Source organism: Miniopterus natalensis, chromosome 8, assembly GCF_054644295.1.
Source record: "Miniopterus natalensis isolate mMinNat1 chromosome 8, mMinNat1.hap1, whole genome shotgun sequence".
In the NCBI taxonomy this organism is placed as follows: domain Eukaryota; kingdom Metazoa; phylum Chordata; class Mammalia; order Chiroptera; family Miniopteridae; genus Miniopterus; species Miniopterus natalensis.
Window position 1 is genome coordinate 64,537,272 of NC_142088.1, and position 21,385 is coordinate 64,558,656.

At 35.5% G+C, this 21,385-nt stretch overlaps 1 protein-coding gene across 1 annotated transcript in view; it reads left to right on the forward strand.

Annotated features, from left to right (window-relative positions):
* LRP1B (LDL receptor related protein 1B) overlaps window positions 1–18,853 on the forward strand; it is a 1,257,096-nt gene extending 1,238,243 nt beyond the window's left edge. The window contains exons 86-90 of the mRNA XM_087819400.1: window positions 4,652–4,728; window positions 12,468–12,558; window positions 13,499–13,643; window positions 16,453–16,551; window positions 17,965–18,853. Of these exons, the coding sequence (XP_087675526.1) occupies window positions 4,652–4,728; window positions 12,468–12,558; window positions 13,499–13,643; window positions 16,453–16,551; window positions 17,965–18,105 (553 nt within the window). The 3' untranslated portion in view covers window positions 18,106–18,853. The remainder of the gene's footprint in view (window positions 1–4,651; window positions 4,729–12,467; window positions 12,559–13,498; window positions 13,644–16,452; window positions 16,552–17,964) is intronic.
* The last annotated feature ends 2,532 nt before the right edge of the window (window positions 18,854–21,385 follow it).

The following is a 21,385-nucleotide window of genomic DNA, read 5'->3' on the forward strand; positions in this document are numbered from 1 at the left end:
AATGTCATCATAGTGAATAAGGACAGCCTAGCACATATATGTAAGAGAACAAATTCAATTTAAAATTGCTTTAAGGGTCACTTTTGAATTTTACTTTGGTTAGAAGAGTTTCATGACCTTTGTATTTGATGAAAAGAGGGAACAGATATTAATTTCATTATTTTATTTTGAAGTCTTCCCAAAACAGGCAAACCTAGACCACATTTCTGCAAAATAACATGTGTATGTAGTCCAAGTAAGATGACCATCATTACAGTGAAAGACAATACCTAAGATTTTAATACACCTTCAGTATTTTTTATCTGATTTCAGTTGTCTTTGTACCAATCAGCCTACTCTTTCAGAGCTATCATTATTTTGGACAGAGTAATTATGTGTCTTATATCTCTGCAATTAAATGTAAAAATTGTTTCTTTGTAAAGGTTGTATTTTGTTATATATGCCAAACTTATTTTGATATTCTAGAAAGGTTTATTGTGCTTCCTAGTCATATGTGTTGCAAGACTGCCTTTACACAAACATATTTCCTTGTGTCACAGAAAACTGCAATTGAAACAGGTAATATTGTAAATATACAATAATCTCACAAACTGTTAAAAGACATAATAGCCCAGCTGGGGTGGCTCAGTTGGTTGAGTGTCATCCTGTGCACCAGGAGGTCTTGGGTTCAATTCCTGCTCAGGGCACATGTCTGGGTTGAGGCTTCAATCTCAAGTAGGGGTTATGAAGGAGGCAACCGATCCACATATCTCTCTCATCAATGTTTCTACCTCTCTCTCCCTCTCCCCTACTCTCTCTGGAATCAATAAAAACATATTTTTTAAAAGACACAATAGAAAAAAGACAATAAATGAGCTAACAATGCATTTCATATAGTAACAGTCAGATGAGAATTAGTAACCAAAAAAAAAAAAAAAAAACCTCTCAATTTTTTAGGTAGTATGTAAAGACTTCTACCAATGTTATTTACTCTTGAACAGCCATGCTGGCCATGCATATCATTATCCCCATCCTAAATTTAAAAAAAAAAAAGATTGAATAATATTTAGTATGAGAACAGTCCTGGAATATAAGAATTTATCTCAAATATGTCTTGAAGTGTGATTCGTGAATTCTTGCACCAGAGTCACCTTGTTAAAATGCATATTTCTGGCCACAGTTCCAACCTGCTAAATGAAAATCTCTGGTATATAGGATTCCAGAATTTTAATTTTAACAAATTTTTTTCAGTTTGTTAATCGTTAGTCTAGTCTAGGACATAAAGAAAATCCATAAAATATAATTAAGAACATATAGCTATAATGGAGTGGAAGAATACTCAAGAAAACAATGTAACAATAAATAATATTTCTTTTTAATGTCAAATGGCCTAGAAGAGAAGAAAAAGGTGAAAAATAATGTTAAATCAATAATACTTTAGCAGGCAGCTATTGGTTTTAAGAAACTGCTAGGAGCAATATCTTCATTTAATGGGAAGAACAAAGGACTGGTTAAATAAGAAGAGGAATCTATCTGTCTATGTTTCCTTGACCCAACAATACTCAATTAAAACTCATGAAAGTGTTTAAAAAGTTAGATATTCAGAGAGGTTTAGTGATCAACACATAAAAAAAGCTAATTTTCATTGTATTAAGGTGGGAAACAACTGTGTAATAAGTTTTAAAGGAATGATACACTGGTGTTTATGATGGTGAGAGAAAAAAGTGGTTTCTTGGGAGGGCCAGGAGGACCAACTTGAAGGTAATTGTCCTCCGGTGAACAGCAGGGAGCAGTGCAGGTTAAAGATGACCAGGGTGTGGACTATAGAATTTGTTCGAGGAATAATGAAAAAGAGACAGATGCCAGAGATATTATAGTCAGCGTGATTCTGCAAATAATTCAGTAGGGGATTGGACAGGAAATGTTGACTATCCGGACACATTCCAATTCTTAAATGCTCTGCCATTAAGGGCTTTGTTCATTGTCGTCTACTCCGAGTGTGAAGATTTATGCATTTCTATAAAAATGGTAAAAAACACTTGGTCTTAAATCAACCATTGGAAGAAGAACTTGTGGAGCAGCAATGCCTTAACTAGTAATTTTGTAAGGTAGGCGGCAAGAATAATGGTATCTATTTGATTCAATATCTCAAAAGTATTTTTTTAAAGACTGGAACAAATGTAGAACAGTGGAATGTCTCTTATTTTATCTTTGTCCATAAAGCACTATTTAATAAGAAGTTTGGGGACTATTACAAGGTGATCATCAGTTGATGAAAATGTATAACTTAAAATTAATTATTTCTTCAGCATAGTCTTTGAGAGTTATTTTCAGTTGGTGATAAGTAAAATATTTCCTGAAGATTAGGGAATGTGCCTGCATTTGAAAGAGAAGAGCATTATGACCACTAACAGATTGTTTCTTTTATCTGTTATGAACAGTACTGGGTTCCAAGCTATGGATAAAATAAGAAATTAATCAACACTGTTAACAAATATCACCTGCCCTGCTTAAATAATTCCTTATTCTTTTTTGTTTAAAAATCTCTCTCTGTTCTTCTGAAGTTCCAAAGTCATATATTTTATAACTTCCTAAATTACTTAAAATACATGATGTTTATATCAGAACACAATCTGTTTAATTAGTATTTAATCTTCCAATTCTTGAGCAATTTCATTTCCTAACTTCCAAGCATCTCAGTGTAATGAGAGCCCCAGGAGTTCTTTTCTCTGGTAACATAAAGTGTATCTCAGGTCCTTCATCTTATTTAACATGAACCTTGATTTAGGGTGTTTTTTTTTTATCATAGAAGGTAATGTGAAGAGCAAATTTTGATATTTTAATTAATAATTTAATATAATTGCACAAAATAAGCCTGTACGCATCAGTTATATAATAAAATTACTAAGCAATCAACAATATTCCTTTCATCGAAGCATGGAAAACATTCGCAGTGGTCAACTAGGAAGATCTGACAAATCTAAAGCTATATAAAACAAAAAGAAAGGTGATCAGAATTCACTCAAACAACATGATTGCAAAGCCTGACTAAATATCTCATTGTAAATTACCCGTGGACTGTGTCAAGAATTAGAAACTGTGAAGAACTGGAACAATTTTCTAGATCATTCATCTGCAAAACCATAACAGAGGAAGAAAAGAAATGATTTTTTTAATCAAAGTTTTTACTGAGTGCCCACTTTATTATAATTATTTGAAAAATGTGCTCATTCCATTACCTCACTTCAATAATATGGACAGAGTCAGAGGGTGGGCCTTAAAATGTATTTATCTACTTTTATGACTTACTTGTAGCATGGTATATAATAAATGTGATGTATAGAAAAATATATATAAGCTTTTTATAAAAATTTTGAACAAAAAGGATAATGTATGTGATACCCTAATCATAATATAATATTAACTTTCATTTAAATCATACTCCATACTCATAGTTTTACAATATCATTATTAATCAAATAACTGTATTTTTAATAGTATTAATATTGTTAATTATGCTGAAGTTAATATATGCATTTTTGAAAGAAATTTTTATTTTCATGCTTTGAGTTTGTCAGCGATCATGATTTTATGAAATGATGCCCTTGCTTTAGAGCAGCCGATGCGGTTCACGAATGTCCCAAATAACGCGCATGACATCACCGAAGCCTAGTTCTGAAAATAGCTCCTGCTGTCTAAATCGGCTATGACAGAATCGGCAGAGACCTTGAAATTGCAGTTATTTAGATTGGCCGTCATGACCAGAAAGATATACCTGGAATGGCTCTGGAAGCTGCCCTTTTATTGCGTACAACAATTGTTGATATGGTGGTTTTTGATTGTCATTTTAAATAAGAACTGAAGCCAATTAAATGGTTGTTCTGTGAATTTCCTCTGACAAGTGCAGGGAGGCATCTTGTGCATCTTCGCCAGAAGCATTGTTCAAAATAACTGAAACTATTCCAGCACTTATTTGAAGCAACCAGCTAATTATATGGTTGTGATTTATGTTTAAATAATGGATTTTAATCCTATCTATCGTTTGCATCCTCTGCTAGGCTTCTCGAAGTGTCAGGACATTTATGTAAGGAAGACAGCTCTTCCCAGTAAAAACATGGGCTCGTTCTTTTGATTCCATAGTAAAAGAAGTATGATTTTAAATGGAAAAGACTGTTTTCCTATGTTTGGTTAAGAGAGTAAACATTCCATGCCTTCAACTATGAGACATGACCATTCGCTGGCTGATAGCTAGTTCCACTTTGGACTCACAACAACCAAAAACAAATGTTTTTTTCAATCACAGAAATATAATGAAGGAGGATTTGCTTCACAGGCAAACTCAATTTTCATATTGGCTATTCATAATTCTCAGTACTTTTCCAATTTTTAAGTAAGATTTCTATTTTGCTATAAAATATGCCAATTTTTAGGTTAACATATAATAAAGAAAAATGACTATTAAAACAAAACTTTAGAAAGTATGTAAACTAGTGAAGTCCAACTGAAGTTACCTTCAGCATGCTGACAATATACAGGAAATTAGCAGATATCTCTACTTAATATTCATTAATTTGTGATGGCTGGCTCCTCCATTTCATTTGATTGAAGTTACTACATTATCAGACTTGTAGACTGTCATTCATTGATCTTTATTTATTTTTAATGTTTCTAGGTGCTCCACCAACTGGTCAGGCACACAGTGTGAGAGGCCAGCCCCGAAGAGCAGCAAGTCTGATCATATCAGCACAAGTAAGTTCCTCAGGTTCATATCTTGGGTGTTTTAGTACAGAAATCATTTTTATGCCATTGTTAAGGGAGTTGAGTCTGGGAAAATCTCCTTTATGAAAGTTTGCAAGAGATCCCCTGCAATCCTGGTGCTTTTTGGAAGATGAAGCTCTGAGCTCTCACCTGATAACAAGCTCCAGCATTTATGCTCTTTTAGGCAGTGAGAATTCATCTCAACCTTGGCACTTAACTCACATCGGCAAATCTAGCATAAGCTTTGCTTAGGAAATGTACTTCAGCTACAAAGACTGCATGTATCACAGTGGACATGAAAATGCTCAAGGAAGAAAAATAATTTCATATTTTAATTAGAGCAAACTGTATTTTTTAAATGCTTTTCAATGTGTTGTGGAAAAAGCAGATTCAATTGGTTAGTCTTAAAAAGAGAAATGTAAACAAGCAATTCTGAATAAGAATTATAGTTGTTTTATTGCTTTCCTTTAAAATACTGGTTTAAAGCATACTAAAATATAGTGTAACATTTTACAACTCTTTTTTATATCGCTCTGGTCTTAAGATCGGTGTCTGACGTGAAAATCCATCTGCATCATGATTGTGCATCTGTTTGCTAACAACTTTAAATGATTTTATAAATATTTTCGAAATAAAAGTCTAAAATAAAGTTCCTTAATTCATACATATTGGTATTAATTTGACCATGAGTGGAGAAATTTTGAAAAATCTGTAATATCCATCAATTGAGTAAATATGATCTTGATGGGGGAAAATCACATCCCTGATAGATGAATGCTTACTGTAGCAAATTTCCTCTAGTCCCTCACTGCTGATGAGAAAGCTCCCATGAAAACAAACCAAAAACTTAGGAGTTTGTGAAAAAAGAGACACTATCGAAGCCAAAAGTAAACAAACTTTGATACCCTAGAGCAGGCTTCCAGGAATGTTGTTCCAAGACAGCATTTAGAGATTAATTTGGGCTAAGCATGAGCATCTTTGCAAAATGGCACATAGGTCTAGAATAAATAGCTTAGGCATGAATATTTGAGTTTGGAGAGATGAGGTAACTGATCTTTGGTCATGAAGCATTTTGGGTTTATCCTAGAATTTGTGTGTTGTCCTTAGAAAAGGGAAGGGAGAGGACATTAAGAAAGGTATGGACACATAATTATAGGAATAGCACTCTAGGATTTGGGGAATTGGTTCATAGAAGGTGGTAGAAGTGGCAAAATAACACCTTGCTAATTAGCTATTGCAAAATGAAAGGAAAAGAAAAACAGATTCTTCGTCTCTCTTCCTAGGATCTAAGGCTCATACTAATATTACTGAAAATAATTCTGTAGTCATACTAATTGGCATCTGACTCCATGATATAGCTGCAAAACTCAACCATTATTTTAAGCATTTTTTTAAATAAATAAAAAAATGCATTTTAAGCTACCAACCCGTAGAACACACTGAATTTGTAAGTTGACAATTATGAAGACAAGGTACTTCAGCATTTTTTCCATGGTAACTTCCCCATTATTTAAGAAAGTGAGATACATAACCTTTTAGAAAGTATATGTGTGTGTGTGTGTGTGTGTGTGTGTATTCTCTGAAAAGAAATATTTATATATATAGAAATATATATATATATTCTCTGAAAAGAAAGAGTAATTGTCAATTGAATTTTCATTTTTTATATAAGGCCCATCCAAATGGGAAAGTTTGGTGTTTGAAAAGTAGTATGGAGGAGAGCTGTCCAATTTTTTATTGGAGAGTGATGTCTGCAACTGTTTGCATGAGCAACAAGCTCCCTTATAAGGAGATGCTTCTAATTACATGCAACAGTTCTAAAAAGGGAACATCAAATAGAGGAGGAGTTGCAAGACTTTATAAACCTTTTTCCAAAAATTCTGACCCTTCCTTCCTTCGCTGAATAAAGTCATTAGATTTAATAGAAATATCAATGCACATTGAAAGGGCTATTCGCTATACAAATGTCATATTATCTCAGATATGAGCAAAGTGGACCAAATAATGACTCTATTAGAAGGCACTTGTCCTCAGACTTTTATACTTAGAGAAACTTGCCTCAGTAAGTCTGAAAAGAGAGTTAGGCTGATCTTAAGGTAGGAGGGTCATTTTTATTCTGTAGAGAAATGCGGTGGTTTTAAATAATTGTGAAATGATCCCCAAACTCGGGCAGGAGTCATTTGCCCAGTAAGAAAGATAGCTACTTTAGGATGTGTTTTTAAATCTGCATTTCTGCTTATAGTGAAGCACTCCATAATCATTGGGCCTTGGAGTAACTGAGAATACACTGCCTCTGTGGCCTAACTACTGCCAACTGGCATGCAGATTCCCCTTCTAATTGAGGCACAGCTTTCTTAATCACCTCTGAGTAGTCATACTGATGTTTTCTGGCCTTTGCTGGTTAAAGTATCTAAAGCTCAGCTCATGGCATTAAGCAGATCTAGTATCCTCTGTCTGTCTGTTCCACTTGGAAAAGCTCATCTGACTCTTCTGAAGTTGTTTTGAAGAGCTTTAAACTAAGGATGATGAAATATTCATTATATGTCCCTTTTCTCATTTTACAAGTTTGAAGGCAGTAGAGGCTCAGCGTTTGAGTCCTGCTATTTGTATATGCTAAAGTTAAGGAGGTAAAAATATACTCGGCGTTCTCCCGATTCTCCCAAAGCAAATATTTATCAAACCTCTAGGTGCCAAGCACGGTACTAGATCCCGGGGACAGGTCAGTGAGCAAGGCAGCCGGTGCCCCCCCCGTGAAGCTGGGGCTCCGGGGCAGAGAGCGCCATGGCGCCCACAGGGGACATGCCCACCTGTGGCATAGTGGTGCGTCCCCACTGACTCCGGGAAGGAAGCCAGCGAGGCAGGTGCAGAGGATGGCAGCCGGGGAGCGAGGTCAGGAGTCATGCATCCGAGGTAGCGGTGCTTGCAGGATTAAGTAGAAGAGGGGAGGCTCGGGGTGTTTCAAACAAGTGGAAGGGAAGGTACAAAACCCTGGAATGGGAAAGAGACGCCTTCAAGGACTGACAGCAGGCCAATGTGCAGGCGCCCAGGAGCCGAGCGGGACAGTGGTCCAGAGTGAGGGTCAATGTATGGGACCGAGACGATGGGCAGCCCCTGAAGGTCCCTGGAAGGGTCACCTTGCTAAGCTTTGAACGTGAGATTTTCTTCATGTTTGTTTGTTTTTTTAATGAATGTGCTGCTGAAGCAAGAACTTCTTTATGGTTTTGAACATTACAGTTTATCAAAGCACTTATGTAAGAAGCATCATAATCATAAAAAATGTACATACACTCACATTTATACATAAATGTAAGTGTAAACTCGAGAGAATATAACATGTCAAAAGAGGTCAGCTTTAATGGCATAACTTACATTTATGTTTTACTATAAATTCAGCCAGTAAACCAGAGGTTCTCTTCTTTTGACCTCCATATAACTCAGCTCTTCTGTTTTCCCTCTCACCACTCTGAAGCAGCAATGTCTTCTTAGTGAGATGCGTTTTTTCTCTCCCTCCGCTTGACTCATGCTCGGCTTACCACTGCTTAGGCTCTTCTGGATGATCGGAAATCCCGACTCAGTCATCAACTCTATGCTGCTTACCCCTAAATTACTATCCTTCGAGCCTGGCTTTTTCCTGAGTTTGAGACATATATCCTATTGCATATTGCTACATGTATGTGCATATCTATATCATCTATATCTATATCTACATATCATCTATCTATATCTATCTATATGTGTATCTATATTACACAGGAATTTCAGGCTCAATACACCCCAGAATGATCCCATCACCTTTCTCCACTCAACCAGCCAATTTCATGCACCTTTTTTTGCCTTCCTCTCTATATAGATGGCTCAAAACAATCAATCTATTTCCCCAAGCAGCACTTAGGTGTTGCTCTTAACATTTTCCTCTCTCAAGTCAAGTCAAACAATATACCCAGTAGACATTATTTCCTAAATTGTCTGCAACGCTCAGCTCGCCGACACGGCTCACGCACCCCCCAGCACATCCCCTTGCTGCCCCTCTGGGTGCATCCCCCACCACTCTGTTCTGCGAGTCGGCCAGACTGCTCTGCAATCTTTCCATCTCTGGGCCTTTACATTTCTCTTCCGAGATTAATCCAGACCTCCTCCCCCACTGACTTGCACTCTCTTTCATGAGACTAAAGAGGACTCACCCTGCACACCAGCCCTCCTCTGTCCCAGATCTAGTTGGGTGCTCCTTTATATTTCCAGAGCAATGCATACTTTCCCTAGGGAAGTACTTAGCACACTATGTGAAATAAACCCATTTATTTGTCGTCTTCTAATATATGTGAAACAATGTGAGAACAGGGATATTTGTACCCCAGTGCAAAGTAGAGTATATGCTGTGTGGGGGGACATAGCAACACTTGAAATATATTTGCTAAATAAGAATCTAACGTATAATGCCTATGATATCCTAGGAACTGTGCTATCTGCAAAAGAAAGAGAAATAGTTTACTCACTCAAAATACAAACAAACTGATTTCTACAATATATGGTAAAATGTGCAAAACAGAGGTAGACACAGAGTGCTGTGGCAATACTTATTTTTAATGAATTAATAAACCTGTATGTAGCACTTTCTATGTAATAGACACAATCTTATTTACATGACTTTGAGGTAGATGCTGATGACCCCACTCATTGTATATATGTGTAAACTGAGACAAAGATAAATAATCTTCCCAAGCTCCTGTTGTTAGTAATCCAAGGGTTGACCAGAGGTAGCCTGGCTCCAGGGTGTATTATCTCAGCTGCTATGCTGTGCCGCCCCTCTCATGAAAGGGGTCTCTACAACACAATAATTTATTTTATTATTATTATTTTTTTAATATATCTTTATTGATTTCAGAGAGAGGAAAGGTGAGGGAGAGAGAGAGAGAGACAGAAACATCAACGATGAGAGAGTCATTGATCGGCTGCAGCCCGCAACCCGGGCATGTGCCCTGACCGGGAATCGAACCCCGATCGCCTGGATCCTAGGTGACGCTCAAGCACTGAGCCACGCCCGGCCGGGCTGCAACATAATTATTTAGTAATGCAGTTCTTTTTCTCAGGGAAAAGTATTGTATGAGGATTCAGAACAATATGAACAAGAAAGACTTGCTCTATTTTACATGAGAAGGTCTTTGAGATATACTCTCAACCCTTAATAAGTATAGAATGTACTTTTTAAAATCATTTTAGAAAAATCCACCAATAATTACTATTAAAAAATTTCATTGAAATACAATTGCCATATATTGCAATATAATGTTTACTGCTGTAAATTCTACTTAAAAATATATACCTATTTTGATAAACACCTATCTTATACATCCAAAAATATATGTGGTTGCCAACCGCTTTCATCAATATAAACTATTTTACATTTTTTATAACTTGCCAAACTGCTGCTTTGCATTATTTATTGGCCACATTGAGCATTATTGCAGCTACCTTGATTGGTTATATAAATATATTAGAAATCTAGGCTGTGATATATGGGATTGGAACTGCCATCTGTGATGGGAGAAAGAAGAAAAAAGTTTTTTATTTTCTAGCATTGTGTAATTAACAGCACTTCTGCCTTGAATAAAAGACTCTATGTAGATGAATAACATCTAGTTTTCTAAATAATATACAATTGCATTGAGGGGAAAGTAACTTTGTACCTTAAAACAAATATTGGTAAGTTTTTAATACATCCCAATTTATTACAAATTTTAGCAGGAAAAAAGGTAAGTAATGAAGTAAGGATATTTATAAAGTCATGATCAATCAGTTAAAGTCAATGTTTATGGAGAAACCAACTGTTCACTGGTATTTAAAATTTGTGAACAAATGTTAATTGCTATCCAATGTGCCAGATTCTCTACTTCTACTAGTTATTAATGAGTTACACATTTATATCAAGTTCACTTTCCCAAAACCAAATTTATTTTCCCCAAACCATATAATATCAAACTCACTAAGTCATACAGTCCTGGTAACAACATGAAAAAATAATGAGTTTTTCATTTTACAAACTGATCAAGGAAGGCAGGCCATATCTTTTTTGTTTGTTTGTTTTGCATGGAAGAGATAGTTATTTGGTTATTTTAGACAAGTTATTTTTGAAAATTCAAATTGAATATTATCTTATACATGACATTTCCTTAATAAAGACTTTTGGTATTTTGGTAAGGAAGGAATCTCCACTGTGGACCAGGTCACACGGATATTTCCTGGCTATTGCTATTAAAACTTATCAATATTTCTATATTAACGTCCTTAGCATCTACTTGTTGTGCTTAGTATTACCATTCATTTCTGCCACAGCTTTTACATGCACATGCACTTGCAAAAGAAATTCAAATGTTTAATACTTCTTTGAGTTTTATTCCTGAACCATCCAAGACTCCCACGTTAAATTTCAATTAGCTTTTGCATTGTTTTGTTTCTTAGTTTAACCAGTGATAGGCCGACTTGACTCAATCAACCAGCTGCTTAATCCAAACAAACAGAGGCAGACTAGGTATTTATCTGTTGAAACAGTTAACATGAGGCACTTCATAGAGCTACTTGATAATCTCCTATTCTCAGCAAAGCTCTCATTCCGTTTTCTTCCGCCTAAGTGACATATGACCCCAGGTGCATCCCCCTGTGGATCACGGTATCGCCAAGTATTGTCTCCTTCGTAAAAAGAAAAAAGTGATCGTTACTTTTGCTAACCTAGACATAGAGGGCAGAAGTTCTGTTTTGCATCTCCCCTATGCTCAGATGCGTAAAAACTAACAGTTTCTCTGACCACTTTTGAAGATCTGTTCCATGGACCTTTTTTTCCAGTTTGTAGATAGGTGATCAGACCTAAGATCATTCTTGTAAATACATGAAAAAAGGAACATAAGCCAAATTTGCAACATAAGCCAAATCCCCCAGGTATGTCTCACTGAAACTTCTCTGGAACTTGAGGAACAGAATTCCTTTGTCCCCTATTTTGTAGATTTAAGCTAACAGCCCTGTGTGGTAGGTCTTCTTGTCTCCCTTCCATTGATGAAGAACATGAGCCTCAAAAACAATTTTTTTACTGTTTTAACATTTCCTTATTGAATATCATGTTTAAAAATATTTTTAAATACCATTTACTATTTCAGCGACTCAATAATATTCAACATATCAAGCCTCAAATGTTAAATTACCTATTCAAGGTCTCACTTCACGTAAGTCGTGAAACTGATATTTGGGCCTATGTCCCTCCAAATTCAGCACTGACGTACCTTTGTTTTCCCAGGCTGCCGTCTAACTTACCACATGTGCCCCTGGCCAGGGAGTATGTGTAGCTAGAGGAACAAAACCAAGGGTGGGATCGTGGCCAGTGAAATCGTGTAAATGTGTGTTCCGTCACAGTTGGCTGGCAAGGAGTTAGCGGCCTGTACTGACATCACGGCAAGTGAATGTGTGCGCAGCGAATGAGGCCCACGCCGAGAAAGCAGTGAGCGTCAGAAAGCAGGCCTGAAGGCACTGGCCGGCACTATCCGAGTGAACCACCTCTGAGGGGCGCCTCCTGCAGACCAAGAGGGGCGTTTCCATAACGTGCTTCCGAGCTAGGAATACAGATATTTGGCCTAAGCATTACTTCTATTACACCAACAGCCAGATGATTTGGTATTATAAAGCGTTCAGTTATATCCCCCTTTATTTTATGCACGTGTTTATCTGTTCATTCGCTCCTCTTTCAGGAAGCATTGCCATCATAGTGCCTCTCGTCCTCTTGGTGACCTTGATAACCACCTTGGTAATTGGGTTAGTGCTCTGCAAAAGGAAACGAAGGTAAGATGCACTGCACTGCTCGAGACTGTCAGTTGATAAATAAATTACACAGACGGTTACAGAAACATGGAGATTTTTTTTTTATTTCTCAAAACATGAATTATTTATACTAAAATCCTGTGTTTTCAAACCGTTTTATCCCTGGGTTTCATTTTGAGTGATTATAACTCAGACAACCCTTCCCCCATGTAATCTTGATGAAATGTCTCCATTCATATATTCTAACATAACAAGGGGAAATATTACTTAAAATTTCAGTAGATTTTACACATGTAGTTTTTCCTTGAAACCTCAAGAGCCTCTGAAAGCGACCTAATTATATTAATATATAAGATTAGTAATATGAAGACAATGATACCTAATATGTGCTATGTATCAGAAATTGTGCATTTAAGTTACAAATTGTGTACTTGCTTATTTTATATATTACTGTCATTAATTCGCTGTATATGACTATGTAGTTATAAATATCTGGAAGGAGTGGGATTTCTGTGGTTATCATCCCAAACCAGGAGTGTGTGAGCCATTTTTTGAATTATGTAAAAGAGGATTTTAGCCACATAAGTTTGGGGTTGAAAACAATCTATTCCAACGTTTCTTTATTACTACACTTTAGGGATGGGAGAAGAGTGGAATTAAAAAATGTAAGTGGTTATTGAATATTCAGTTTTAACTAATGTGGAATTAGGTATTTAGGAGAAATATGTTCCAAGGGCATTTTTTATTATTCATTCTAATAAAAAAATTATCTAAATAATTTGGAAAAATCACATCACATTAAGGTAATTTTGTTCCTCTGTGACTTGATTTTGAATGCATTTTATTTTTGAACATACCATTAGTTATATTAAAATAAGTCAATAAATCTACAAATGTGATAGTTTCATACTCCATGATAGTGATATTTAAACTCATATTGAATAATGTTTACATATTCTAGGACAAAAACTATTAGAAGACAACCTATTATCAATGGAGGAATAAATGTAGAAATTGGCAATCCATCTTATAACATGTATGAGATGGATCATGATCACAATGATGGAGGTCTTTTAGATCCTGGTTTCATGATAGATCCAACCAAGGTAAGATGTTGGACAGTGACCACTAACATTCTTGAGTCATATCTCTATAATATGGTTCTAAATTTCATCAGCATTTCTTTTTTCTGAAGTTATAGTAAAGAAGTTTAAGATGCATTAAATGTTATTGTCTCTTCTAAAGAAAAATAAAATTATGGACTTCATTTGCCTGAAGCAGAAAGTTAATACAACATGTTTTGGAAAATACATATTTATTTATTCATTTAATTTATGAACATGTATACTTTACTTAAAATAATATGTTTTATTCAAATGTGTTGAGGTACCAGCACATTTAAATATACAGCCTAGTGTGCACATACTGTCTGAAATAGTTTTAATAATAAAAGAGTCCAATACTTATTGCCAAAATAAGTACTTTATTTCCAATAGCGTTTCATTGAAAAGTCAATTAAGCTATATCTATGGATTTGTTTATAATCAAATCACTTTTGAAAAGTATTTTTCTATGTACTGTAATATAGTTGCTATTGCTTTGAGACATGTCAGTGATACACATGATTTAAAAACTAGAGGCTTTTTTTTAAGTTACTGTTACTTCTTGTTACTGTATGTTCATATTGACACCTTTTAAGAGAAATAAATGATACATTATCAGATAAACTTGCAAAGATTCACTCACTGTATTATCTGAATATTTTGTATGATAATTATAGAATATTTTACTATGAATTAAGAGCATTAGTTTGATATTATGGATATTATTTTTCTTAGCTCATTCATTAATTTATTGCATATTTATTTATTTTCTGATATATTAAATATACTATGTCCAAAATGTATCTTTGTGTTACAAATAATCACAGTGGCCAATCTACGTCCAAATGGTTTTACACTCATAGCAATAGCTATTCTCAAACAAGCTAAAAGGTCCCTTACATTTAATCTAGTTCTGAACCCTTAGTAAGACTTTCTAGGCTTGAAACGGACAGTCAAGTATTCATTTCTATGAAAAGAAATCAATTGTTATCTCATGAACACGTTTTTTCACCATCAGAGGATATTATAGTTATTTTTCCTAATTAGAAATAATTGTATAGTTAGTATTAGTTTTAATTAAGTAGCCAACTCCTACATTTGAAATTGTTCCTGAAATAAATCCATGTAATCTAAGTTTCACTGTTTTCTACTTGAAATTTATAGAGTGTATATACTGAGCACATTGTTATTTGATAATTTATCTATGAAGGAGAAACACATGTTAAGTAATAGACTTCTCATATTCTCTGAATTTTTCTTAGGGATAAAAATACAGTACCTGTAAGTATAATATGAATTGATTAGGACATATTAAAGCACACTTCTTATAGGAAGGAGACTTCTCAGTTTCCCTGTTATTTTTATTTCTGGTGATAGAATTAAGCCAATTTTGGACACTTAGACTAGCTTTTTAGTACTCTATTTAAAAATGTTTCCACATTTACTCTAGGAAGATAAAACTATGCTTCAGTGCCCCTCAAATATATTTTTAATGTTCTTAGCACATAACACTCAATAAATATTTATTTACCAATTTGCTGACTGATTGACCAAAACTATATTAAATGTGACTAGATGGTTGATTCTAGCTGGCTCCTGATGTTTGAAATGTACGTATGAATTGTTGCCTAAGAAGTAACTGCAGAAAACACAGGCAGTCCGGATAGATATAAGCAATTCCGAAAAGCAGATGGTCACACTGAAGCCACCTTAAGGATGAAACGTTTTTCAGAGTGTTCACTGTGTTTCAGTGTTTTGATACATTCATGATGTGACCAAATATATACAAATTGCATTACACACAAAGAAGATTTTTGTAGAACAGTCATTTTTATTGTTTTAAAGATGGATACAATGTCTATTTTTATAATGCCTTATAATCAAAAGAAATGAAATAAATAATAAAGTTAATTTTAAAAGATTTGTCTGTGGAGGCAATCACAGAATCGTTTGGAGAGTTCATAAAAGAGAAATTAATGTTTTCTGGTTTTATCTCTAAACTCATTTCAATCCTTACTCAGATGGTTTTAAATATTTTCTGAATGAGACCTTTGTGGGGGAAAATAAAGAAGCAATATTGATCAAATTTTATGTTTAAAATCTTTTCCAGAGACCCGTGACCGTGTCCCAAATTTTGTGATCATTCATTGTTAAAGTTGCTAGTTAAGATTTTTAAAACATGTACATCCATTAAAATTTTCACATTCTTCAAATTGTCATCTACCTTTTTTTTCCTTGTGGGTCACCGACAAATATTCTGTTATGAATATGAATGTGCCAGATTGGCTAATTCTGCCCTTAGGCCCCAAAAAGTCTGAAGCCAATACTCCTGCATGTAGACAGTGAGGCAATTTCATTACTGGAGAGTCAGATTTCAAAAAATGCAGATGTTTGGATTATGATATATTAAATTTAGAATTTTTTCCCATAAAAATATAGAGTGGTGATGAATCTCTAATTAGAAGCTCTCAGATATTTGAGTGTCCAGAATGGGCTATTGTCAGAAATTTTCAAAGTGACCAAGCCTGCAGCTGGGGAGGCCGGTGTGTTTTTCGCAGTGCGGTTAGCGAAGGTGCAATTTCACTGCAGAGGGTAAAGTCAAATTCACCTGCACACAACAGAAATTGACATTTCTATGAAGCAAATATTTAATATCAGTAGGCCTTAGGTTATTAAAGCTACCATGATCACACTGTTCGTGCCCCGGGGCTAAAGAGTAATTTTATGTTATTTGTATGACTTAACATGAGTTTTTGTCAATGAGAAGAGTTCCGTGTTAGATCAGAAACTAAAATTCTCTGTTTGCGCACAGGCCAGGTACATAGGGGGTGTGTCCAGTGCTTTCAAGCTTCCACACACAGCGCCGCCCATCTACCTAAACTCTGATTTGAAAGGACCACTAACTGCTGGGGTGAGAGAAGAAGAATCATTATTTCATATCCATTCCATCACAGGACCCCTCGCTAACAGAGATGATTACTAGACTTAGCCAGGGCCGTGCCCTTCAATGAGTTTTTAACAAGAGATTTGAAAACAGCATTAAAGTTGGGGTTTATGCTATGTGTCCTGCCTATGAGAGATTACATGTAAAACATGTTATCATTTCAGCGAGCTACTGAGTAGAAATATTTCTTCTGAGTTTGAACATGTTATAGCACTTTAACAATAAACATGAGTTTTTAGAAATCTCCAGCCAGAAATTTAAACCGAATAATTTAAACTTAAATTTGTTTTTTATGCATTTCCCATTAAGATACTTTATTCAATATGTGCAGATTTGATGTCCAGTTAAATGAAAATATACTACAAATGAGGCCTTATATTGAGAAATTAGAAATGGTCTAATGAAACCATTTTTAATTTTTTTTTTTTTTTACTTAAGTAACTAGTTTCGAGAGAAAAGTACTCTGTCTAAAGTTACATGGTTCATATTAGACAAGGGATAAAATAAAGGTATCAAGTTTCCCATCAACTGTTTTCATTATCATTTTTATCATGTTTGTCTCAATTGCATGGCTCAAAGATTATAATGTTGCTTTGTTGTAACTAAAATGTAATGTTCTGCTTTTGGAAAGACAAAAAAATAAAATAAAAACTAAAACACTAGGCAATGATTTCTTGGGTTAAGTTGCAATTAGCATAATAATGAATATTTGTATCTGGTTTTCAAATGAAAGAGGTCATTTCTGCATGTTTCGATTCCACTTCAAAATGCTCTAAGCATCTACTATGCAACCTTAGAGGACTGGGTGCTCCACAGTTCCTTGGAAGAATCCAAAAGTACTTCCAGTGATAAGCACATAGAGGTTGTTTAAAGCAAAAATATTGTCTTTACTTTTATACCTACTCTACCAGTGTATTTTATTTTTATTTGTTTTCTTGCTTTTAACTCCATATTGAAAAATTATAAGCACTGAGTAATTAGATGACTTTCTGTAAACACATTTTTCCTGCCACTTCAATACCAATAAGGAGAGAAAACATATGGCCTGGAAATAACACATTGGTTTAATGTTTTACGCTTTTAAATAAAATCTCAGTGATTATAGTTTTCATAGATTTCTTTGGGATTTTAATATTTATGTCAAAGCTTCTGTTAGGTTCACAAGGTACCTGAAAAACATACAATTATGGTTTTATCTAATATCATGCTAAAGTCAACTACAGCCTATAAACACAATTTAAATTACATTTAAATCATTACTATTTAGTGAATTAAATGTATTGCGTATAAATGTTAGCATTAAAAGATAGACATCCTAGAAAATAACTAATTGATGTGGTGAAAACTGATAATAAAATTGTATTTTTTTTTCTCCTTCAGCCAACAAATTACTCCAATCCAGTGTATGCAAAATTGTACATGGATGGGCAAAACTGTCGAAACTCCTTAGGAAGTGTTGATGAAAGGAAAGAACTGCTTCCAAAGAAAATAGAAATCGGAATAAGAGAGACAGTGGCATAATCAGCGATACCTTTTATATACTGTAAAAATGTATAAAATATAAGGATTACTTTTGTATGTTCCAACAGTATTATACTTGTTTTGGCATCAGCATTACCTCTTTCTGTATCTTTTCCCTGGTTAGTTGTTTTCTGAGTTTTATTTTTTGCTGATGACTATTGATTGACCATTTGTATGGTATTTTTATGAAAAAAGAACTGCACTACAGTACAATTTACAACAATGCTGCTGATAGGACACCCCCTTGAATTTGTTAAAATTAAAAACAACATATTCCTTTGTAGTGTGAATATGAGCAATCTATTTTATATGAACTCTTTTGGTTCTACTTAACAAAGAGAATCTCTGCACTTTTTCATTACATGGCCTGAAAGCTGTAATACGATGTCATTTTACTTTTACATTTAAATTGGTGAAAGAATGACTGAACGGTCAACTCTCTTCTTTGCGCCCACGAAGATCGATGCCGGCCGCTGAAAACAGCCCTCGCCAGTTGAGCGCCTCCTGCTTTGCAGTTAGCCTTCGATTGCCAAGCGATAGATGAGAACTTGGAGGAAAACCTTTAAAAATATATACCATGAATAATTTGCATGAACACATATGACTACATTTTCCAAAATTTAGTGAACTGTACGTGATATACTAAACATATACACCCTGCAAACAATAGTTATATTTAGGTGGTAGGACATAGCAAAAAATATAAGCAAAAGCAGAAAAACCACGTTGCTATGGGATAAGACCTTCTGTTCCCCCTCGGTCCCCAGGTAAACAGCCAGCCTAGAGCACAACAGGGCGGTGGGTCCCCATGTCTTAGAGATGTCTTCCCAACCATGTGCATTGTGTAGAAGATCAACCCAGCCCCTTACCACCCAGAACGCTAAAGCATACTATATAAGCACACAGATTGAGGACCGAATTTCAATTATGTGAATGCATTTTCTTTGTTGGGTCAAAAAGAAGGGCAAAAAAGCCATTACGGTGTAGAGTAATTGGTAAATATTTTCAGCATACGCTATGACTAATTCATTATTTTCCCTATCCAAAATACACTCTTAAAGGACTGCCCCAGTCGTAGAACAATTACCTGCCCACGATCGAAGGTGGAGAGTATAAACGCTGACCAGTTACCCCGTCCTCCGGTTTCCTTTCGTTACGCAGAACACACGGGCCCCATTCGCTCGCTTGTTTGTTTGCTTTCAATTTTTAATTGAAACAAGTACAATTTATTTAAGTTGTATAAAAAAGGATAGCATTTTTATACAAATATCTTTAAAGGCACAAAAGATTTATTCACAAAGTATGGAGGGCTTTTTGTTCCTCTGATAGACATGACTGACTTTTAGCTGTTACAATGTATTAACCTAACAGATGAGATATGTTTGTGGTCGCTCTTTATCCCTTTGTACAAGCATTAAAAAAAAAAACACTGCTGTTTTATAAAGAGATTTTTTGTTGTACTATGTGCATGCATACTACCTATTTCTAAACTTTGCCATATGGAGGCCTTTATAAACTATTGATTTATGTAATACTAGTGCAATTTTGCTTGAACAATGTTATGCATATCATAAACTTTTTCAGGTTCTTGTTTAAGTACATTTTTTAAATTGGACAGTATTTTTCATTTTGGTTTTAATAGTCATTTTGCCTATGTTTCTACAATGAAGTGTTAAATACTTTATAAAAAATTGTTGACTGACTTATTTAAATGAAATTCTACATATTTAAGTACTTGTGTTGGGTAGTTTTTAAAAAACAAGAAAATTCCTATCTTTATGGATTTTAATGTTCCTTGAAAATTATCTTAGTAAACCTGCGACATAAATTTTGTCATATCCTTAGAACGTATTCTCCGGGGTAGGGTTGATTTTATTGCATCATATTTAAAAGCACAGTGGAGAAGGCATTTTCCCTCCGCTCGAGCCAGGAACATTTCCCTTACGTTCTCCCTTTGCCCTGCCTGGCGTTGCTCATCACAGGCTCCATGCTGTGGGAGAAAGAAAGGTGAATGGCACACACAGTCCATGACTAGAGCGTCGGCAGGTGGCCCGAAGCAAGGTCGAGGGTTCAATTCCTGGTCAGGGGCACGGAGCTGGCTGCAGGCTCGCTCCCTACCCGAGCTGGGGCGTGTGCGGGAGGCAACCAGTAGAAGCGTCTCTCTCACATCGATCCCTCTCTCTCTCTCTTTTCCCTCTGCCTCTGGCACTGCCACTCCCTCTAAAAATCAAGGGGGAAAATATCCTTAAAAATGAAAAAAGTGCACTTTATGGAACACTCAGATTCCATTAGATGGTGTTTAGACTCGTTGGCACGTGGAATGGTTCTTGGAATGCCTACTTGGGGTAGCAGACTAGAGACGCACACGGGCGTCTGATTTACTGGCACTACCACTGAGTTATGGTATCTGAAGGGGCCTTTTTACATCAGAGCTTTCTGACTGTAACTGAAATTATTATTTGAAAGGTACAGAGCCCACATACTGGAAAGACCTTGCTACAACTAACGTTAGTATTAATATCTAGCAGATAATATGTGATATACACCAGACCCACCAACACTCGGGGTCTGGCTTCAATGACCTTATTCTCAGTAGAGAACTAGTTAAAGCCAGAGTCAAGAAAGCTCAGGACCAGCAGGGCATGGTTCAGAGGCTGGGCATTGACCTAGGATCCAGGAGATCAGGGTTCGATTCCCCGTCAGGGCACATGCCCGGGTTGTGGGCTCCATCCCCAGTCGGGGGTGTGCAGGAGGCAGCCCATCAATGACTCTCTCTCATCATTGATGTTTCTCTCTCTCTCTCCCTCCCTTCTTCCCTCTGAAATCAATAAAGTTATATTAAAAAGAAAAGAAAAAAGAAAGAAAGCTCATCTGTGCTCTGGGCCCTGTTTACACCGTGTGTTCGTCATATCCACATGATGCTTCACCACCTCAGGCTGGTTTCTTCAAGTCCACTTCAGAGTCCATAGTCTTTCTATTCACAATTACTTTGCATTTAGTCTTTATAAGACAAAGACATTTTTCTAAGTACTCTATTTCTCTTGCTCTAGCTCTTTCTATTTCAAATTTCTTTTGCCAAATTTATATAAATGCTAGAAATCCAGGTGCATAATTCTCCATGTGACCATTCTTTATCAATGCCATCACCAAAACGAGAAGCCTTGAATTGTAACTTGCAGGGAAATGACTCAAGCACGTCTCTGTGGAGATGACAACCAGGTAATATAGCACACACAAAAAATTTTTTCATGTATTTTGAATGTAAGAAAAAGAACAAAAG